This window comes from Lepus europaeus, chromosome 3, assembly GCF_033115175.1.
Source record: "Lepus europaeus isolate LE1 chromosome 3, mLepTim1.pri, whole genome shotgun sequence".
Taxonomy (NCBI): domain Eukaryota; kingdom Metazoa; phylum Chordata; class Mammalia; order Lagomorpha; family Leporidae; genus Lepus; species Lepus europaeus.
In genome coordinates, this window is record NC_084829.1 from 43,318,150 (window position 1) to 43,337,585 (window position 19,436).

General features: G+C 45.6%; 1 protein-coding gene across 4 annotated transcripts in view; it reads right to left on the reverse strand.

Annotated features, from left to right (window-relative positions):
- The window catches only part of ZNF318 (zinc finger protein 318), a 46,597-nt gene that overhangs the window by 13,967 nt on the left and 13,194 nt on the right, over positions 1-19,436 (reverse strand). For all 4 annotated transcript variants that reach the window (XM_062186158.1, XM_062186161.1, XM_062186160.1 and 1 more), the window contains exons 3-6: positions 16,703-17,339; positions 14,312-15,742; positions 10,218-10,317; positions 6,737-7,038 (exon numbers count right to left, since the gene is read on the reverse strand). In XM_062186158.1, coding sequence (XP_062042142.1) covers positions 6,737-7,038; positions 10,218-10,317; positions 14,312-15,742; positions 16,703-17,339 — 2,470 coding nt within the window. The remainder of the gene's footprint in view (positions 1-6,736; positions 7,039-10,217; positions 10,318-14,311; positions 15,743-16,702; positions 17,340-19,436) is intronic.

Consider the following 19,436-nt stretch of genomic DNA (forward strand, 5'->3'; position numbering starts at 1 on the left):
TTTTATTTTTTTATTTTTGACAGGCAGAGTGGACAGTGAGAGAGAGAGACAGAGAGAGGTCTTCCTTTTGCCATTGGTTCACCCTCCAATGGCCGCCGCGGTAGCGTGCTGCGGCCGGCGCACCGCGCTGATCCGATGGCAGGAGCCAGGTGCTTCTCCTGGTCTCCCATGGGGTGCAGGACCCAAGGACTTGGGCCATCCTCCACTGCACTCCCTGGCCACAGCAGAGAGCTGGCCTAGAAGAGGGGCAACCGGGACAGGATCGGTGCCCCGACCGGGACTAGAACCTGGGGTGCCGGCGCCACAAGGCGGAGGATTAGCCTAGTGGCCTGGACCATCTTCTACTGCTTTCCCAGGCCATAGGAGAGAGTTGGATCAGAAGCAGAGCAGCTGGAACTCAAACCACAGCCCACATGGGATGCCAGCACTACAGGTGGCGGCTTCCCCTGCTATGCCACAGCACTGGCCCCATCTGTCCATCTTATTTTATAAACTAGTCTAATTATTCCCTGCTATATTTTTTATATTTAGGTATTAAAAACTGTAATTTTGGAGTAGGGGTTTAGCCTAGAGATTAAAATGCTGGTTAGGATACCAGTGTCCCATATTGGAGTATCTGAGCTTGACGCCTGGCTCTGCCTCTTGATTCCAGCTTTCCGCTAGTGTAGACCTTGGCAGTAATGACTTAAGTAATTGAGTTCCTGTCATAGTCATGTGAGACTGAGATTGATTTCCTGGCTCCTAGCTTTCATGGAGTAAACCATAAGATGGAAAATCTCTCTCTTGTATCTGTGACTCTGCCTCTCATAAGAAAATACAGGGGCTGGTGCTGTGGCATAGTGGGTAAAGCTGCTGCCTGCAGTGCCAGCATCCCATATGGGCGCTGGTTGGAGTCCTGGCTGATTTACTTCCAATCCAGCTCTCTGCTGTGGCATGGGAAAGCAGTAGAAGATGGCACAAGTCCCTGGGCCCCTGAATCCATGTGGGGGACCCAGAAGAAGCTCCTGGCTCTTGGCTTTGGACTGGTGCAGCTCTGACAATTGTGGCCATCTGGGAAGTGAACCAACAGATGGAAGACCTCTCTCCCTGTCTCTCTGCTTCTGCTTTTCCATAACTGTGCCTTTCAAATAAATAAATCTTTAAAAAACAAACCAAAAAAAAAAAAAAAAAAAAAGAAAAGAAAACATGGTGGGAATTTAGTCTAGTGCCTAGGACACAGGTTAAAATGCTCATGCCTGGGGCCGGCGCCGCGGCTCACTTGGTTAATCCTCCGCCTGCAGCACTAGCATCCCAAATGGGTGCCGAGTTCTAGTTCTGGTTTCTCCTCTTCCAGTCCAGCTCTCTGCTGTGGCCCGGGAGGTCAGTGGAGGATGGCCCAAGTGCTTGCGCCCCTGTACCCCCATGGGAGACCAGGAAGAAGCACCTGGCTCTTGGCTTCGGATCAGCACAGCGCCGGCCACGGTGGCCATTTGGGGAGTGAACCAATGGAAGGAAAACCTTTCTCTCTGTCTCTCTAATTCTACCTGTCAAAAAAAAAAAAAAATGCTCATGCCCACATGAAGGTGTCTGGGTTTGACACCATAAGCTAGCTCCTGAATCAGGTTTCCTGACACTACAGACTCTGGGAGGCAGTAGTGACAGCTTAAGTAATTGGGCTCCTGCTACCCATGTGGCAGACCTGGACTGAGTTCTTAGCTCCTAGCTTTGGCCTGATTGTCCTGGCTGTTGCAGACAATCTGCGGAGTAAATCAGTAGATGGGAGCTCTCTATGTTTGTTTGACTCTCAAATAAATAATAATTAAAAACAAGTAAAAAAAACTACCATCCCACCTGGTTGAGAAAGAGAACCCCCCTCCCAGATAGGAGAGAAATCAGAACCTTATTGGTAGATAATGCAGAATTACCTTCTCTCTCACTCCCTAACATTAACTAAGCATCTTCCCTATATTACAAATACTAGATCCCACTGAGAAACACAAAGACAAACAAGTGATATTCTTGTGTCCTGAAGTATGTCTCATTTAGTGAAAGAGACAAATGAGAAAAGTATTTAAATAATACAGAATAAAAGAAACAAATATATGATGCGAGTGCTAAAGAAAGGCTAAATCTGAGTAAAATTCCGAGAACTCTTTATAGAGGAGTTGAGCCTTATGGATGAGTGGAGTTGGGAGAAAGAATATTCTATAGGAATAATTATTCCAGAAAGACAGATCCAGATAATCTAAGAGGTTTAATAATGTAAAACTAGAAAGGTATAATAGCATATTATATATCTGAAAAACTGAGCATCTTGAGGTGGTAGGAGGGTAAGCTATTGTATAAATTTTTTTAAAAAATTTATTTATTTGAAAGGCAGGGTGTCAGAGAGGAGGATAAAGGGAGAGAATAAAGGAGAGGGGGAAGGAGGAGAGAGGAAACAGACAGCAATAGAGTGAAGAGACTGAGAGAGAGAGAAAGGGAGAGCGAAAGGGGGAGAGAGATTGAGATCATCCATTTGGTTCACTCCCTAAATGGACACAACAATGGGCCAAGCCAAAGTCAGGGGCCAGGAACTCCATTCCTGGTCTCCTACATGGGTGGCAGGACTCTGTATAATATATATATATATATATATATATATATATATATATATTTTTTTTTTTTTTTTTTTTGACAGGCAGAGTGGATAGTGAGAGAGAGAGACAGAGAGAAAGGTCTTCCTTTGCCGTTGGTTCACCCTCCAATGGCCGCTGCGGCCGGCGCATCTCGCTGATCCGAAGCCAGGAGCCAGGTGCTTCTCCTGGTCTCCCATGCGGGTGCAGGGCCCAAGCACTTGGGCCATCCTCCACTGCCTTCCCGGGCCATAGCAGAGAGCTGGCCTGGAAGAGGGGCAACCGGGATAGAATCCAGCACCCCAACCGGGACTAGAACCCGGTGTGCTGGCGCCACAAGGTGGAGGATTAGCCTGTTAAGCTACAGCACCGGCCAATTTCTTTCTTTCTTTCTTTTTTTTTTTTGCCAGGCAGAGTGGATAGTGAGAGAGAGAGAGACAGAGAGAAAGGTCTTCCTTTTTGCTGTTGGTTCACCCTCCAACGGCTGCTGCAGCCGGCGCATCTCGCTGATCCGAAGCCAGGAGCCAGGTGCTTCTCCTGGTCTCCCATGCGGGTGCAGGGCCCAAGGACTTGGGCCATCCTCCACTGCCTTCCCGGGGCATAGCAGAGAACTGGCCTGGAAGAGGGGCAACCTGGATAGAATCCGGCGCCCCAAGTGGGACTAGAACCCGGTGTGCTGGTGCCACAAGGCGGAGGATTAGCCTGTTAAGCCACGGCGCCGGCCTGGCCAATTTCTTAAGTGTTACTAATTACCATGTGCTAGGTACTGAGCTATATATTGGATGCTATACTAGAAAATGAGACAGTTACAGCCCCTAATCCTTGAACTTTAAAATCTAATTGGGGGAACACATGTAATGATATAATTGCCAACTGTTAAAACTGCTAAGGAAAATGACAAGGTACTATGAGAGTGTATACCAGGCAAATTTAAGTTTAAGAAACCAGGGAAGAGAAATAGGATAAGGAAAGTTAGGTTTGCATGGTAAAGAAAAGGGAAAAAAACATGCAAAGGCATTAGTATGATATATTTGAGGGAAAAAAATTAGAGTGAGCAAGGGGGAAATGGACATGAAAGAAGGCTGAAGAGGTAGGGAAGGTAGAAGTACAATGATCACTGGCTATTATGTGGAGAAAGAATTAAGAATGTAGCAGGGGACACGCATTTTTGCCTAGTGGTTAAGACTTAACTCTGGGGGCTGGTGCTGTGGCATAGCAGGTAAAGTTGCCACCTGCACTGCTGGCATCCCATATGGGCACCAATTTGAGTGTCAGCTGCCCAACTTCCGATCCAGTACTCTGCTGTGGCCTGGGAAAGCAGTAGAACATGGCCCAAGTCCTTGGGCCCCTGCACCAGTGTGGGAGACCTGGAGGAAGTTCCTGGCTCCTAGATTTGGATCGGCCCAGCTCTGCTCATTGCAGCCATTTGAGGAGTGAACCAGCAGATGGAAGATCTCTCTCTCTCTTTGCCTCTGCCTCTCCGCAGCTCTGTATTTCAAATCAATCAATAAATCTTTTTTTTTTTTTTTTTTTTAAATAACTCGGATTAGGAAGCCTGTGCCCCATATTGGAATACCTGGATTCAAGTTCTGGCTCCACTTCTGATTTAAGCTTTCTGCTGCTGTGAACACCAGGAGGCAGCAGTTGATGGCTCAGGTAGCTGGGTCTACTACTGGGAGGCTTGGACTGAGTTCCCAGTTTGGAGCTTTGGCCTAGCCAGCTCTAGCCATTGTGGGCAATTGGGGATTGAACTGGAAGATGGGAGCTCTTTTTCTCTCTCCCTCTCCCGTAAATTAAAAAAATTATATATATATATGTATATATATATATATATGTATAAAGAATGTAGCGGAACTAACAAGGATTGAAAGTATTGAAATGGGCCAGCGCCGTGGCTTAACAGGCTAATCCTCCACCTTGCGGCACCGGCACACTGGGTTCTAGTCCCGGTTGGGGTGCTGGATTCTATCCCGGTTGCCCCTATTCCAGGCCAGTTCTCTGCTATGCCCCGGGAAGGCAGTGGAGGATGGCCCAAGTGCTTGGGCCCTGCACCCGCATGGGAGACCAGGAGAAGTACCTGGCTCCTGGCTTCGGATCAGCGCGATGTGCCAGCCGCAGCAGCCATTGAGGGGTGAACCAGCGGCAAAAAGGAAGACCTTTCTCTCTGTCTCTCTCTCTCACTATCCACTCTGCCTGTCAAAAAAAAAAAGAAAAAAAAGAAAGTATTGAAATGACTTGGCCTTTTAAAGAAAACTGAGGAGCTAGCATGACACAGTGGGTTAGGCTTCCACTTAGATGACAACATCCCTTATGAACACTGGCTTGAGTCCCAGCTGCTCTACTTCCAATCTAGCTCCCTGCCTGTGAGCCTGAGAAAGCAGTGGAAGATGACACAGGTGCTTGGGGCCCTGCTACCCACTTAGGAGGCAGACAGAATTCCAGGCTCCTGGCTTTGAACTACTCCAGCCCTGGCTGTTGCAGCCATTTGGAGAGTGAACCAATGGATGGAAGATCAATCTTTCTCTCTCCCCCTTTGTCACTCTACCTTTCAAATAAATAAAATAAATCTAAAAAAAAAAAAAAAGCAAAAGAGATGGTAAGGTGGATGAAATTGAGATTTACTTTGGAGGAAATGATGATAGAATCCATAACTGATTAGGCACGTAGCAGTTAGGGAAAGGGAAAAACCTAGGTTGTTAGTATGGAAACTGCTGGGGGCTGGTGCTGTAGCACAGTGGGTTAAAGCCCTGGCCTGCAGTGCTGGCATCCCATATGGGCGCTGGTTCAAGTCCCAGCTGCTCTACTTCCAATCTAGCTCCCTGCTAACACGCCTATGAAAGCAGAGGAGAACGGCCCAAGTCCTTGGGCCTCTACATGTGGGAGACCTGGAAGAAGCTCCTAGCTCCTGGCTCTGGATTGGCCCAGCTCTTGCCATTGAGACTATCTGGGGAGTGAATCAGTGGATGAAAGACCTCTCTCTCTCTGTCTCGACCTTTCTCTGTAACTCTGCCTTTCAAATAAATAAAATAAATCTTTAAAAAAAGAAAACTGTTGGCCAGTGGTGACATTCACTGATAATGAGTAACAAACACTAGAGAAAGAAAAAGTTGGAGAAAGATTGAAAACAATCACTTTGAGATATGCCGAACTTGAGATGCCCACAAGATAATGAAATGAAAAAGCTGTTAGATACTCAGAAGAATCACTTGAGTCAGAATTTAAAATGAAGTTGTCACATAGTATTTCAGCCCTGAACTGGATGAAAATAGCCTTCTCAGAAAGAACAGAAATCTGGAGAACTGGGCTAGGACTGAACACTGAGAAACTCAAATATTTAAAGATCATATGTAAGAGGACTGGCACAGAAGATTCAGCAGCAGCAGCAACCAGTACACTAGTATAGCAGCTAGGGTACTAGAAGGAAAAGAAGTGCATAGAAACCAAGAGACGAAAGCATTTGTAACCTAAACATGAACATGGTTGCTGAATATGAGCTCCCAAAATGGTATGGGAAAGTTGTGAAAAGAATACAAGCCAAACTGGAGTGGATCAAAGAGCAAATGTTAGAACATGAACATGGAGGCCGGTGCCGCAGCTCACTAGGCTAATCCTCTGCCTTGCGGCGCCGGCACACCGGGTTCTAGTCCCGGTCGGGGCACCGATCCTGTCCCGGTTGCCCCTCTTCCAGGCCAGCTCTCTGCTGTGGCCCGGGAGTGCAGTGGAGGATGGCCCAAGTGCTTGGGCCCTGCACCCCATGGGAGACCAGGAGAAGCACCTGGCTCCTGCCATCGGATCAGCGCGGTGCGCCGGCCGCAGCGCGCCTACCGCGGCGGCCATTGGAGGGTGAAGGAGGGTGAACCAACGGCAAAAGGAAAATCTTTCTCTCTCTCTCTCACTGTCCACTCTGCCTGTCAAAAAAAAAAAAAAAAAAAATCATAAAAAAAATCATAGAACATGAACATGGAAAGCCCTGACCATTGAGGATTTTAGATTCTACTTTGTGGGCAACAATAAAGTACTAAAATTCTGAAAGAGAGTAACTAACAAGAGTAGGTAGTTAAGAAAATGGTTAGAAAGCTTCTGTAGCAGTCTGGGGGTGGAGGAAGAGGGCAGAATTAAAAATGGAAAAGTTGAGCTGTTACCTTGTTGTCGGAGGAAGAGTTTGAGGATGACACCTTTTCTGGGCTCTTAGATTTTTCTGCTTTCCCAGGCTTCTCTGAAGGCTCTTTACTGTCATTTGAAGACTTCTGAGATTTTTCAAAGATGTTAATTCCTAAGATCTGAGCCACTTTGTCCAGCTCAGATTGCTTCTTTTCTGCCTCTTCTGCCTCTTGCCGCAGCTCTGCAATGTCCTTCATGATGTTATCCTGAAGCCGACTCACCTCCACCAGAAGTGGGTCTTTGTGGCCATCTTTTTCCCTTCGTTTCTTACGAAGCATTTCCCCTGGATAGCCAAATTTCAACAACAAAAAGAAACACAGACAAAATAAGTCAGGACAAGTCACTTTTCACTTGAAAGTGTAATCTGTCCGAGAGTTACGGTTACCGTATCTATTCCCACTTCCCTTCCACACGGGCTGATTCAGCTGAAGATTCCATTAAGGCAAGTGTTGGATGATGACATTATCTTTTGTGGAAGGTAACTGGCTAAGGACCTACAGACAGAAAGGTCTGTAAGTTTGTGTGCATGTGTCCTCTAAAAATGTTTGTTAAGTACTATAACTATGAATCCAACAAATAGCTTCTCTTCAGAGAGACAAAGAAGGATTCAGAGGGTAAAAAAAGAAAAACATTCAGGGGCGGCACTGTGGTTTAGCAGGTAAAGCTGCCACCTCCAACACTGGCAAACCATGTGGACGCAGTTTGAGTCCCAGCAGTTCCATTTCCGATCCAGCTCCCTGCTAATAGCCTGAGAAAAGCAGCAGAAGATGGCCCAAGTGCCTGGGTCCCTGCACCCATGTGGGAGACCTGGAAAAAGCTCCTGGATCCTAGCTTCAGCCTGGCCCAGCCCCGGCTATTGCAGCTATCTGAAGAGTGAACCAGCAGATGGAACATATTCTCTCTCTCTCTCTCTCTCTTTCCCTCTCTCCCTCTTCCTCTCCCCCTCCCCCTCCCTCTGTTAACTCTGTCAAATAAGTAAATAAATCTTTTTTTTTTTTTTTTTTGACAGGCAGAGTGGACAGTGAGAGAGAGAGAGAGAGAGAGAAAGGTCTTCCTTTTGCCGTTGGTTCACCCTCCAATGGCCGCCGCGGTAGCGTGCTGCAGCAGGCGCACCGCGCTGATCCGATGGCAGGAGCCAGGTGCTTCTCCTGGTCTCCCATGGGGTGCAGGGCCCAAGTACTTGGGCCATCCTCCACTGCACTCCCGGGCCACAGCAGAGAGCTGGCCTGGAAGAGGGGCAACCGGGACAGGATCGGTGCCCCGACCGGGACTAGAACCCGGTGTGCCGGCGCCGCAAGGCGGAGGATTAGCCTAGTGAGCCGCGGCGCCGGCCAAATAAGTAAATAAATCTTAAAAAAATATTCGGTCACCTATTTGACTTTACCCGATTTAAGCATACCCTATCAACTTCTCCATTGAGTTTTAGGTTTTGCCTCAGGTTGGCCTAATGTTCCAAACTGCAGGTCCCCATGGATTGATTCTCACAGGGTAAGTAAGTTTCTCATCCCTAAATAGTCCAGATCTAGAATGAAGCAATTATATCTTCTCCTTCTTTGTTCTTTTTTTTAAAAAAAATATTTATTTATTTGAAAGGCAGTGTTACAGAAATGCAGAGGCAGAGGCAGAGAGAGAGATTTTCCATTCACTGGTTCACTTTCCAAATGTCCGCAACAGCCAGAGATGGGCCGATCTGAAGCCAGGAGCCTTAAGTTTCTTCCAGGTCTCCCACGGGACTGCAGGGGCCCAAGCACTTGGACCATCATCCGCTGCTTTCCTAGGCACATTAGCAGGGAGCTGGATTGGAAGTGGAGCAGCTGGAACTCGGACTGGCGCCCATATGGGATGCTGGCACTGAAAGCAGCAGCTTTACCTGCTATGCCACAGCGCTGGCTCCTCTTTGTTCTTTTATACTATCATTAGCTACTGTATATAGTTTTGTTATGTTCTTTCCTCATGTGTATGTGAATTCCCAGAAGTATAAAGAGATGGAATAAAAAGGCATCATGAAACATCTTTTTGGATTCAAAAGGAAGGATGAGAACATATCAAAAGGAAACAGTAGTCAACTCAAAGGGGCTCCCACTGGCCAAATATGGGATAATTGGAGCATGAAAATCAGTAATAATAAAAGATTATAATTTACTGAATAAATAATCCATTAATTCCCACTGATACAAACAAATAAATGGGGGTAAGACTATGAAGTACCTCTCTGTGATAGAAAGCCAATTATAAAAGTAGAGGGAATGATGAAATTAAAAATCACTATTTAATGACCATATATCAGTTATGACTGATTCAGGCAAGAGTCATCAGTGGATGCTAAAATTACAATATGGAAGTCTGAAGAGTAACTAAATATTTATGTGGTCTCAAGGTAGCAGATACTAATTAAAAAGTATAAAATAGAGAAAGCACTGTGGCATAGTGTGCTAAACCTCCGCCTGTGGCACCAGAATCCTATATGGGTGCCAGTTTAAGTCTCGGCTGCTCCTTTTCCAACCCAGCTCTCTGCTAAGGCCTGGGAAAGCAGTAGAAGATGGCCCAAGTGCTTGGGCCCCTGCGCCAGCCTCAGAGACCTGGAGGAGGCTCCTGGCTCTTGGCTCCGGATCAGCTCAGCTCTGACTGCTGCAGCCATCTGGTGAGTGAACCAGAGGATGAAAGATGTTTCTCTCTCTCTCTCCCTCTCTCTGTCTGTAACTCTACCTCTCAAATAAATAAAATCTTTTAACAACAACAACAACAAAAGGATAAAATAGTAACTTTACGGTAGAGAAATCTAGATGATACCACCTTAACCCAATCATGATCACTGTTAACATCACAGTAATGAGCCAAATCAACACCTTGAAAGAACTCAGCATCACTTTTGTGATGTTCTGCCAAAAGTTATATTAATTTTAATCTAATGAAAGTATCAGACAAACCACAGTTAAGACATTCTACAAAATGTGTGGCCTCTTCTAAAATGTTAATGTTATAAAATACAAAGACTCATAAACTATTACAGATTAAAGAAGATAAAAGAACATGACAACTGAATATGAATAATCTTTTTTTTTTTTGCTATAAAGGACATAGCACAGACTACATAATAGTATTGTATTGTACATTTTATGCTATGGTTATGTACAAGAAATCTTTGTTGTTGGGAAATACAGACTTAAGCATTTAGGAATAAACGAACTTTGTATCTACAACTACCTGTCAAAGAATTCAGGAAAAATTATATATACACACAAGGAGAAATGTAAGAATCAAGCAAATGTAGCAAAATGTTAATATAGAAGAGCACCTCAGAATTCTTTGCACTATTATTTTAACTTTTCTATAAGTTTAACACTGTCAAAAAAAAATTGTAAAGTAACTGAACACCTATCTGAGAGAACCTAAAACTTTTCATCTGGGTCTCCTACTCAGGTTACTACAAAAAGGCAGTCATGCAAAGGAGTTGTCTGATACCTTGTTGTTTATGAAGCCGCTCCAACTCAGTCCTGAGATAATACATTTTCTTCTGGCGGGCTTCCCGGTCACTCTTTAGTTTTTCCCTCTCTTCAATAACCTACAAAGTATAAAATGGGAAAGAGTCCTGCAGCCTCTGATATCCTCCCTTTTCTACTGCTCTTTTCGAGAAGCCCTCATGCTAGACATTATCTAAAGCTAAGGATCAAATGCAGGGGGCTGGCGCTGTGGCATACTGGGTAAAGTCGCCACCTGCAGTGCCAGCATCCCATTTGGGCACCAGTTTCAGTCCCGGTTGCTCCACTTCTGATCCAGCTCTCTGCTGTGGCCTGGGGAAGCAGTAGAAGATGGCCCAAGTCCTTGGGAACCTGTACCCACATAGGAAGACCCAGAAGAAGCTCCTGGCTCCTGACTTCAGATCGGTGCAGCTCCGGCCATTGTGGCCAATTGGGGAGTGAACCAGCAGATGGAAGACCTGTCTTCTCTGCCTCTCCTCTGTGTAACTCTGACTTTCAAATAAATAAATAAATTTTTTTTTTTAAATCAAATGCCTGTAGAGTAAGGAGCTGCCTGATAGTCAAATTAGTATTTCATTCTAACCTAAGTCCCAGAATAGAATTATCCAGTGTAGTTCTACACTGTCCATAAAGTATTGCTTTTATGGAAGAACATCCTAAAGCCACTAACAGGAACTATTTAATAATGGTCTGAGCCCAGAGGGAACCCTGGAGAAGGAAACTAGTAGGTGTTAGGGGTGAGGGACACTATTAGTTGCACTGCATTCAACCCTCACAATATTTTCTCTATTCTACCACACAAAACTGAAGATATGCAAGCTTAGGTAACAAGTTACACAATAAAAGTGGATTTGAAATCCATGTATATCTTCTCTAAAACTCAAGACCTACTGTATTACTACACCTAATGGAAAAAAGCAAATATGCCTTATCTATAATGAATCAGTGAGAAAAAGCTATGTATTTTCAGCCCTGACTTAAGTCCCAGGATCTTAAAAGCAAAGAGAAAGTGCTCAGTTCTCAAAAACTTTATTAAACCTATTCCCCCTTTTCCCAAAAGGCTTTAATAAAACTAAAGGCTGAAGTTCAGAGTATCTGACTACAACAGAAAATTAATTTTTGCCTTTTCAAAGATTAAACTTTGTACTGGGAAAAAACCCAAAATGGCCCTCCAATTTTTTCTTCTTGTTTTCTCAGTTTGTTTTTTTTTTTTTTTATACAGCCTCACCCATCCAGTCAAGCAATGGAATCAGGAAGTGCACTAAAATCGAGACTGGATTATCAATCTTCAAGACATCATGCTTGGTAGGCCAGCATGCCTGTTTTCTCAGGTATTATTTTATGAGGAAACCAAATTTATACACATTATATTTTTATGTTCCTAAACAGAGTTATTAGCTATTAACAGTACATATTAATCTTTCCACTCAAAATTTTTCTCTGTATTCCTCATCCCTACATAACTTTCACTTCCTACTCTAATACATCTAGAATTATTACATCTTTATCCAAGTTATTGCTCCCTTCCCATAGCCTGGAAACCCAGTGAACTTCGACAATATAAAAATTGCTTTCAGGGCCAGCACTGTGGTGCAGCAAGTTAACGCCCTGGCCTGAAGCCGGAATCCCATATGGGTGCCGGTTCTAGTCCCGGCTGCTCCATTTCCAATCCAGCTCTCTGCTATGGCCTAGGAAAGCAATGGAAGATGGCCCAAGTCCTTGGGTCCCTGCACCTGCATGGGAGACCCGGAAGAAGCTCCAAGCTCCTGGCTCCTGGCTTCAGATCGGCATAGCTCTGGCCACTGTGGCCATCTGAAGAGTGAACCAGCGGATGGAAGACCTCTCTTTCTCTCTGCCTCACCTCTCTCTGTGTAACTCTGACTTTCAAATAAATAAATAAATCCTAAAACAAACAAACAAAAAACAACAACAACAAAAAAACCTGCTTTCTCAGGGCTGGCGCTGTGGTGTAGTGGGTAACGCCTCCACCTGCAGTGCCAGCATCCCATATGGGGTTTGAGTCCTAATTGCTCCACTTCCGAGCTCTCTGCTATGGCCCGGGAGTGCAGTGGAGGATGGCCCAAGTCCTTGGGCCTCTGTACCTGGTGGGAGATCCGGAAGAAGCTGCTGGCTCCTGACTTTTTTTTTTTTTTTTTGACAGGCAGAGTGGACAGTGAGACAGAGAGACAGAGAGAAAGGTCTTCCTTTGTGTTGGTTCACCCTCCAATGGCTGCTGCGCTGCGGCTGGCGCACCGTGCTGATCCAAAGGCAGAAGCCAGGTGCTTCTCCTGGTCTCCCATGGGGTGCAGGGCCCAAGGACTTGGGACATCCTCCACTGCACTCCTGGGCCATAGCAGAGAGCTGGCCTGGAAGAGGGGCAATCGGGACAGAATCCAGCACCCCGACTGGGACTAGAACCCAGTGTGCTGGCGCCGCAAGGTGGAGGATTAGCCTGTTGAGCCACAGCGCCGCTGGCTCCTGACTTTGGATTGGCACAGCTCCAGCCTTTGTGGCCATCTGGGGAGTGAACTAGTGGATGGAAGACCTCTCTCCCTCTCTCTCTGTCTTTGTCTCTCTGTAACTCTACCTTCTGAATAAATAATACATAAATCTTAAAAATAAATAAATAAAAGTGCTTTTTCAAATTAAAAAAGGTCATAAAAGTCTGTTATTGGGGCTGGTGCATAGTACGTTAATCCTCTGCCTGTGGCACCGGCATCCCATATGGGCGCTGGTTCCAGTCCCCGCTGCTCCTCTTTCAATCCAGCTCTCTGCTATGGCCTGGGAAAACAGAAGATGATGGACCCAGTGCTTGGGCCCCTGCACCTGCATGGGAGACCGGGAGGAAGCTCCTGGCTCCTGATCAGTACAGTTCCGGCCATTGCAGCTTTTTGGGGAGTGAACCAGTGGAAGGAAGACCTTTCTCTCTGTCTCTCCCTCTGTCTGTAACTGTATGTCTTAAATAAATAAATAAAATCTTTTTCTTAAAAATTTATTTATTTGAAAGGCAAAATTATAGATAGGCAGAGGAAGAAAGAGAGAAAGAGAGAAAAACAGGGAGAGAGAGAGAGCAAGTGTCTGTCTTCCATCCACTGGTTCACTCCCCAGATGGCCACAACAGCCAGGAGCTTCTTCAAGGTCTCCCATCTGGGTGCAGGGGCCCAAGGACTTGGGCCATTTTCTACTGCTTTCCCAGGCCACAGCAGAGTACTGGATCAGAAGTGGAACAGCCAGGTCTTGAACCGACACCAATGAGATGCTGGCACTCAGGCATCTACCCACTATGCCACAGTGCCAGCCCCAATAAAATCTTAAAAAAAAAAAGTCTGTTATTACTCCTATTAGTAAACCAGAATAGGCTTATTTTCTGGTTTAATTATTAGCTTTCAACATCCATAATCACTACAGAATGATCCCAAATTCACTGGGATGAAATAGATTTATTGATTCTCCTTCACCCAACTCAATTTTTGTTTTCTATCCTCTAATGAAGTCATTTGAAAACTTCAAATCTTCTAGTTCCTGCCTAGAGTGTTCTAAGACAATTAATATAGAGAAATAAACCTTAATAATGTGGGAAGGGCACGAGCATTTGGGGAAGTGGCCAAGATGCCACCTGCATCCCATCTTGGAGAGCCTGGGTTTAAGTCTCAGCTCTGCTCCTTATTCCAGTTTCCTGCTATCGCACACCTTAGAAGGCAGTAGATGGCTGAGTCCTTAGCACCCCTGTGGGAGATCTGGATTGAGTTCTGGCTCCCAGCTTTCACCTGGCCCAACTGTCTATTATGGGTATTTGGGTAGTAAACCAGTGGTTGGGAGCTCTCTCTCTCCACCTCTCAAAAAGAAATTAAAAATATTTAAAAGCCTGGTAATCACAGTGGGACAGAGGGTCAGACTTTCTTTTAGCCATAGTGGCAGAACATGCAAGAACAGAGGAGCTATACACAGTACTCAAGGTAATGACAGCAAACCTGAAAGGGTGAAAGTGACAGGGCCTTATAAATTTTCAATCCCCTCTAAAAGATAAATATCAATTTATGTTAAAATAGACACAGAATATCCAAAGCAAATATTTACCTTCTGCTTCTGGGATGCACGGTTTTTCTCATCAGAGATCTTCTCTGGATTATATCTTATGAGTGAAGGGATGGACATCTGGACAGGCACTTGGGCAACAGGAATTGAGCCTAGCACTGACTCCTCTTGTTTGGTTTCGTGAGGAGTCACAGTGGGGATCACACGGAGATTGGGACGACTACGAGTAGCTTGTTTGGTTATTGGCATTATCCTGTGTGGTTCAGATAGAGGGTGGTTTGATGGTTGGGAGGTGGGGTACATGGGCCATCTTGAGGCTGCATATGCCATATAATGCCTATAGGCATCAAAGGAGGTAGGGGGAATGGCAGGTCCCTGGTAGTTTGAAGGTATCCGGGCTGCAGCAAACTGCGAGGCCCTTGGCATATGAAACTGAGATAAAGAAGCAGAATGTGGAAGTCTAATAGGGGTAGATGGGGCTGATGGCAACAAGCACCTGACTGTAACAGATGACTGAAACCCACTGCCAACCATGTCTGGTCTTGAAATATGACCCACTGGATGGTCAGATTTTAGGAATGCAGGGCTATTTTGTGTGAGAAGGTAAGGATCCACAGGGGAGGCTGGGTGCGGATGGGACACCTCTGTAGAGTGCGTATTACTATGGTGTGCCTCCCTACTCTCCAGTCTGTGGGGATCTGCGGAACGTTGATCAGCTGAGAAATGGTGATCAACTGAGGAAAAGTGCCGGTCAACTGAGGAACGGCGGTCAGCTGAAGAGCGTGATGATGGTTTTTTGCCATGAAGTCGTTCCTGGGTACGCGCAGCCAGTTTACTGATCTCTGCCACACCAATGTCCAGCCCTATGGTCTTCAGTAAATCATGAATCTTGGCATATTCTGGATTAGTCTCTTCTAGAGATTCTAGCTTTATGGTTGGAGCTGAAGAGGGTAGGGAGCTTGCCTTCTGCCTCATAATTTCACTCTCAGAGCCCCCAAGGGGCTTTGGTGGGGACTCTGACTTTAAATCCTCTTCTTCATCACCATAGAGAAATTTCTCCTCATCCTCAATGTCAGGGAAGCTACGTCGCCTTTTTTCCTGCGTACTGGTAGAATCAGCTAACATGCTCAGAATGCGGGAAAAACCACTACCATCCTGGCTGGCTCTCTCATGGGGCAGCAAAAAGTCTGTGTGTCGTTCAGGTCCCTCAGCCTTCAAATCCAATTTCTCCTTGCGGCATAAAAAACTTCCAAAATTTTCTCTGTGAGGACTGCTGTCTTTGGGCAACCCAGGAAGGGTACCCCATTGGTAGAGGTTGCCATGAGGTTCTTTCAAGGCAGTCTCTGCCATAGTTCCCTTGTTCTCAATCTCTGAGGCAAAAGCAGCAATAGCACCACTCAGTGGAAGAGACGGGTGTGAAGAGTAGAGAGGGTGATCCTGGCTGGAGCTGGCAGTGCTGGAAAAATTCTCAAGCTGCAAAGACAAACAACTAATTTAGCTCCTACACAGAATCTCAGAACACAAGGAGAAACTGTTTTTCCTGAATTAATAGAGGATATATATATCAGTCTAGATATAAGGGAGAAGACTGTCGTTAGCCAGGTTCAAGATTTCTGCACATCTCTCTGCTGTACCAAGGAGAAACCAGAAGTGAGGCAGATTGGATAGAATCCTCACCTTTGCTCATTTACCATAGTCTTCATCAAGGAATGTGAATGAAATAGGATTTTAGAGATCCCTGGCTTGTTTTCTTTTCCATGGGGCCCCACAAAAAAAGCATAAAAATGGAGCTGCTTTACAATGGGGACAGAAACTGTGGACTCCTAAATCATCAGCTCCTCCTGACTTCTCTAGGGACCTTCTTCAGAAGCTTTAAGCTCCTAAGAGGATGGCTAAAAACTAGTGGACCTGCCTGATCACCTTTTCATACAAAGGAAAAAATATCAAGACCCAGAATGGTGAGGTGATCTGTCTAAAACCCACACAGCAAGTTGGTAGCAGAGGTGGGTCGGAAATCAGAATCATCTGATTTCTGGTTTAATGTCCTACAATTCATATACTTTGTCTTCTTTCTAAAAACAGATGAGAAAATTCAGGTCAACTCTTATCCTTGCCCTTCACACTTCATTTCTAAGAAACCCATATTCAAAGATCCCTTTCAGGGCTATCCAAAATTTAATGAAAAAAGAACAGATACTCTTTGAAACATTTGCCTAAAAAACCTAATATATGGCAAGAGAAGAGCTCTACTGACACATTATGAGGCCTATAGTTTTGTTTGGGGAGCCTTAGAAGATATAGTTCATTGACATAACAATGTTGGTCCAGTATTTATTACAAAGATAACATTAGGGACACAGCTCCAAGAAAAGTAACCAGGCTTTAAGATATCAAAGGGACTAGCAAGAGACTCAGAAGAAATTCAACAGAGACCTGCATAGAAGGCTCCACGTCTACCTCAATCCGCTTCTTCAGAATGGACTTCTTGGGCATCACAGATACTTCCTCAGGCCGATGCAAAGAATACCCTGGCTCTGATGCTGTCAGGACACCTGACAATCCAGGGATGGAACAGCTAGTGTCGCTGCCATCCACTCCCACCAGCTCCTGACTCAAGCTCCTACTTCGTTCCTCTTCTTCCTCTCGTTTTCGCCTGGCAAGGTCCAGCTCTCGAAACTCAGGGTCTAGAAACCTAGGACTTGGGCTTCGTCTCCGTTGTCGATAGTTCCGAGTTCCTGACGTAAAACTTGGGTGCTCCCCTCCCACGCTGTGTATCTTCTCAGTGTCATCATAACGGGGCCTTTTGGCCTCCCGGTTCCTTTCCTCAGATCGTACAGAGTATGAGCCTTTGAGTTTGTCTCTGTTCCGTTCTGTACCCCGCAAGAGCTCATCACGACAACTGATATGGGGACTATAATCAGATCGATGCAGAAAAGTTTCTCTCGTTCGGTAGTCATCAAGTTGTTCCAAGAAGGGACTCAGAGGTCCCTCCTCCCGGGAAATGTATCGCTCAAGACCACGAGAGCATTGGGAGCTTCTAGTGAAGACAGAATCATCAGTCAGCTCATCCCTGAGGAAAGAGAAAGTACCAGTAAATAGAACGGACTTGGAAAAAGCCAGATTAGACAAGGATGAGAAACACATTTGGAAATGGATTATAGAATGCTTAGAGAAAAAGACAGTAACCATAAAGTACAAGAATATATCTATGTCTAATTTGTGGAACTTTTCCTATCTCTTTCCCCAGGGACACAGCAGCTTTATTAGCCTCTATTCAAAGGGTAAAAAGTTCATGGAAATGGAATTGAAAGATAAGCCTGTTTTGGTGGAAAAAAATTTTGAAATCCACGCAGAGAGTAGTCCTGGAAAAGATTAATAGAAAATGCATAGTATGAAAAAAATTATGCACAGATTTGAAAAAAAAAACTGTATCCAAATAATTACTTTTGTTTTCATTTTCCACAAAATTTTAAAAAGATTTCATTTATTTATTTGAGAGGTAGAGCCACAGACAGAGAGAGGGAGAGGCAGAGAGAAAGGTCTTCAATCTGCTGGTGCATTCCCCAAATGGCAGCAATGGCCAGAACTGAGCTGATCCAAAGCCAGGAGCCAGGAGCTTCTTCTGGATCTCACATGTGCGCAGGTGGCAGGGGCCCAAGCACTTGGGCCATCTTCCATTGCTTTTCCAGGCCATAGTAGAGAGCTGGACCAGAAGAAGAGCAGCCAGGACTCGAACTGGTAACCATATGGGATGCCAGCGCCGTACGTAGAGGCTTAGCTCACTACACCACAGTGATGGCCACCCCAATTTTTTTTAACTATTTATTTTATTTATTTGAAAGGCACTGTTTGTTTAGAGATAAAGAAGGAGAGACAGAGATCTCCCATTTGCTGGTTCACTCTCCAAATGGCTACAATGGCCAGGGCTAGGTAGCGAGGAGCCAGGAGCCTCCTCTAGGTCTCTCATGTGGGAGCAGGGGCCCAAGGACTTGGGCCATCTTCCCCTGCTTTCCCAAGCACATTAGTAGGGAGTTGAACTGGAAGTGGAGCACCTGGGACTCAAACAGGAACCTGGATGGGATGCCAGCAGAGGTTTAACTCGCTATGCCACAAAGCCAACCCCCTCTACAAGTTTTTTGAAATACCCTTTCATTTCTTTTAAGATTTATTTTTTATTTCTTTGAAATGCAGAGTGAGAGAGAGAGAGGGACAGAGAGGTATCTTCCATCCACTGGTTCACTCCCCAAATGGCCGCAACATCTGGGGCTGGGCAGGGCCAAAGCTAGGAGCTCAAAGTTTCTTCCAGGTTTCCTACATGGGTGCAGGGGCCTAAGGACTTGAGCCATCATCTGCTGCCTTCCCAGGCACATTAGCAGGGAGCTGAGGATGCCAGCATCGCAGGCAGAGGCTTAACATACTATGCCACAACACAGACCCAAAGTATCTGTTTTTTTAATTTTTATTTTTTTATTATTTTTAAAATTTATTTGACAGGTAGATTTATAGACAGTGAGAGACAGCGAGAGAGAGAGAAAGGTCTTCCTTCTGTTGGTTCACTCCCCAAATGGCTGCCATGGCTGGAGCTGTGCCAATCCGAAACCAGGAGCCAGGTGCTTCTTGCTGGTCGCCCATGTGGGTGCAGGGGCCCAAGTACCTGGGCCATCCTCCATTGCCCTACCGCGCCACAGCAGAGAGCTAGACTGGAAGAGGAACAACCGGGACTAGAATCTGGTGCCCATATGGGATGCCGGTGCTGCAGGCAAAGGATTAACCAAGTGAGCCACGGCACCGGCCCAAAGTACTCTTTTATTACCAATATACCTAGACAGAACTCAAGCTAATTTCTTCGACTAAATTTTGTGGATGCAGAGTATCATGCCAGGGCGTAGGAGATGTGAAAACACCACCAAAAGACTAGAGTCATAGGTTACCTAACACCATACTAGGTAATACTAGCTCCTAAAAATGTGCTCTGGGGGCCTGCAGCACTGGCATTCCATATGGGCGCCGGTTCGAGACCTGGCTGCTCTACTTCCAATCCAATTCTCTGCTATATCCAGGGAAAGCAGTAGAAGATGGCCCAAGTCCTTGGGCCCCTGCACCCATGTGGGAGACCAGAAAGAAGCTCCTGGCTCCTCGCTTCAGATTGATGCAGCTCCAGCTGTTG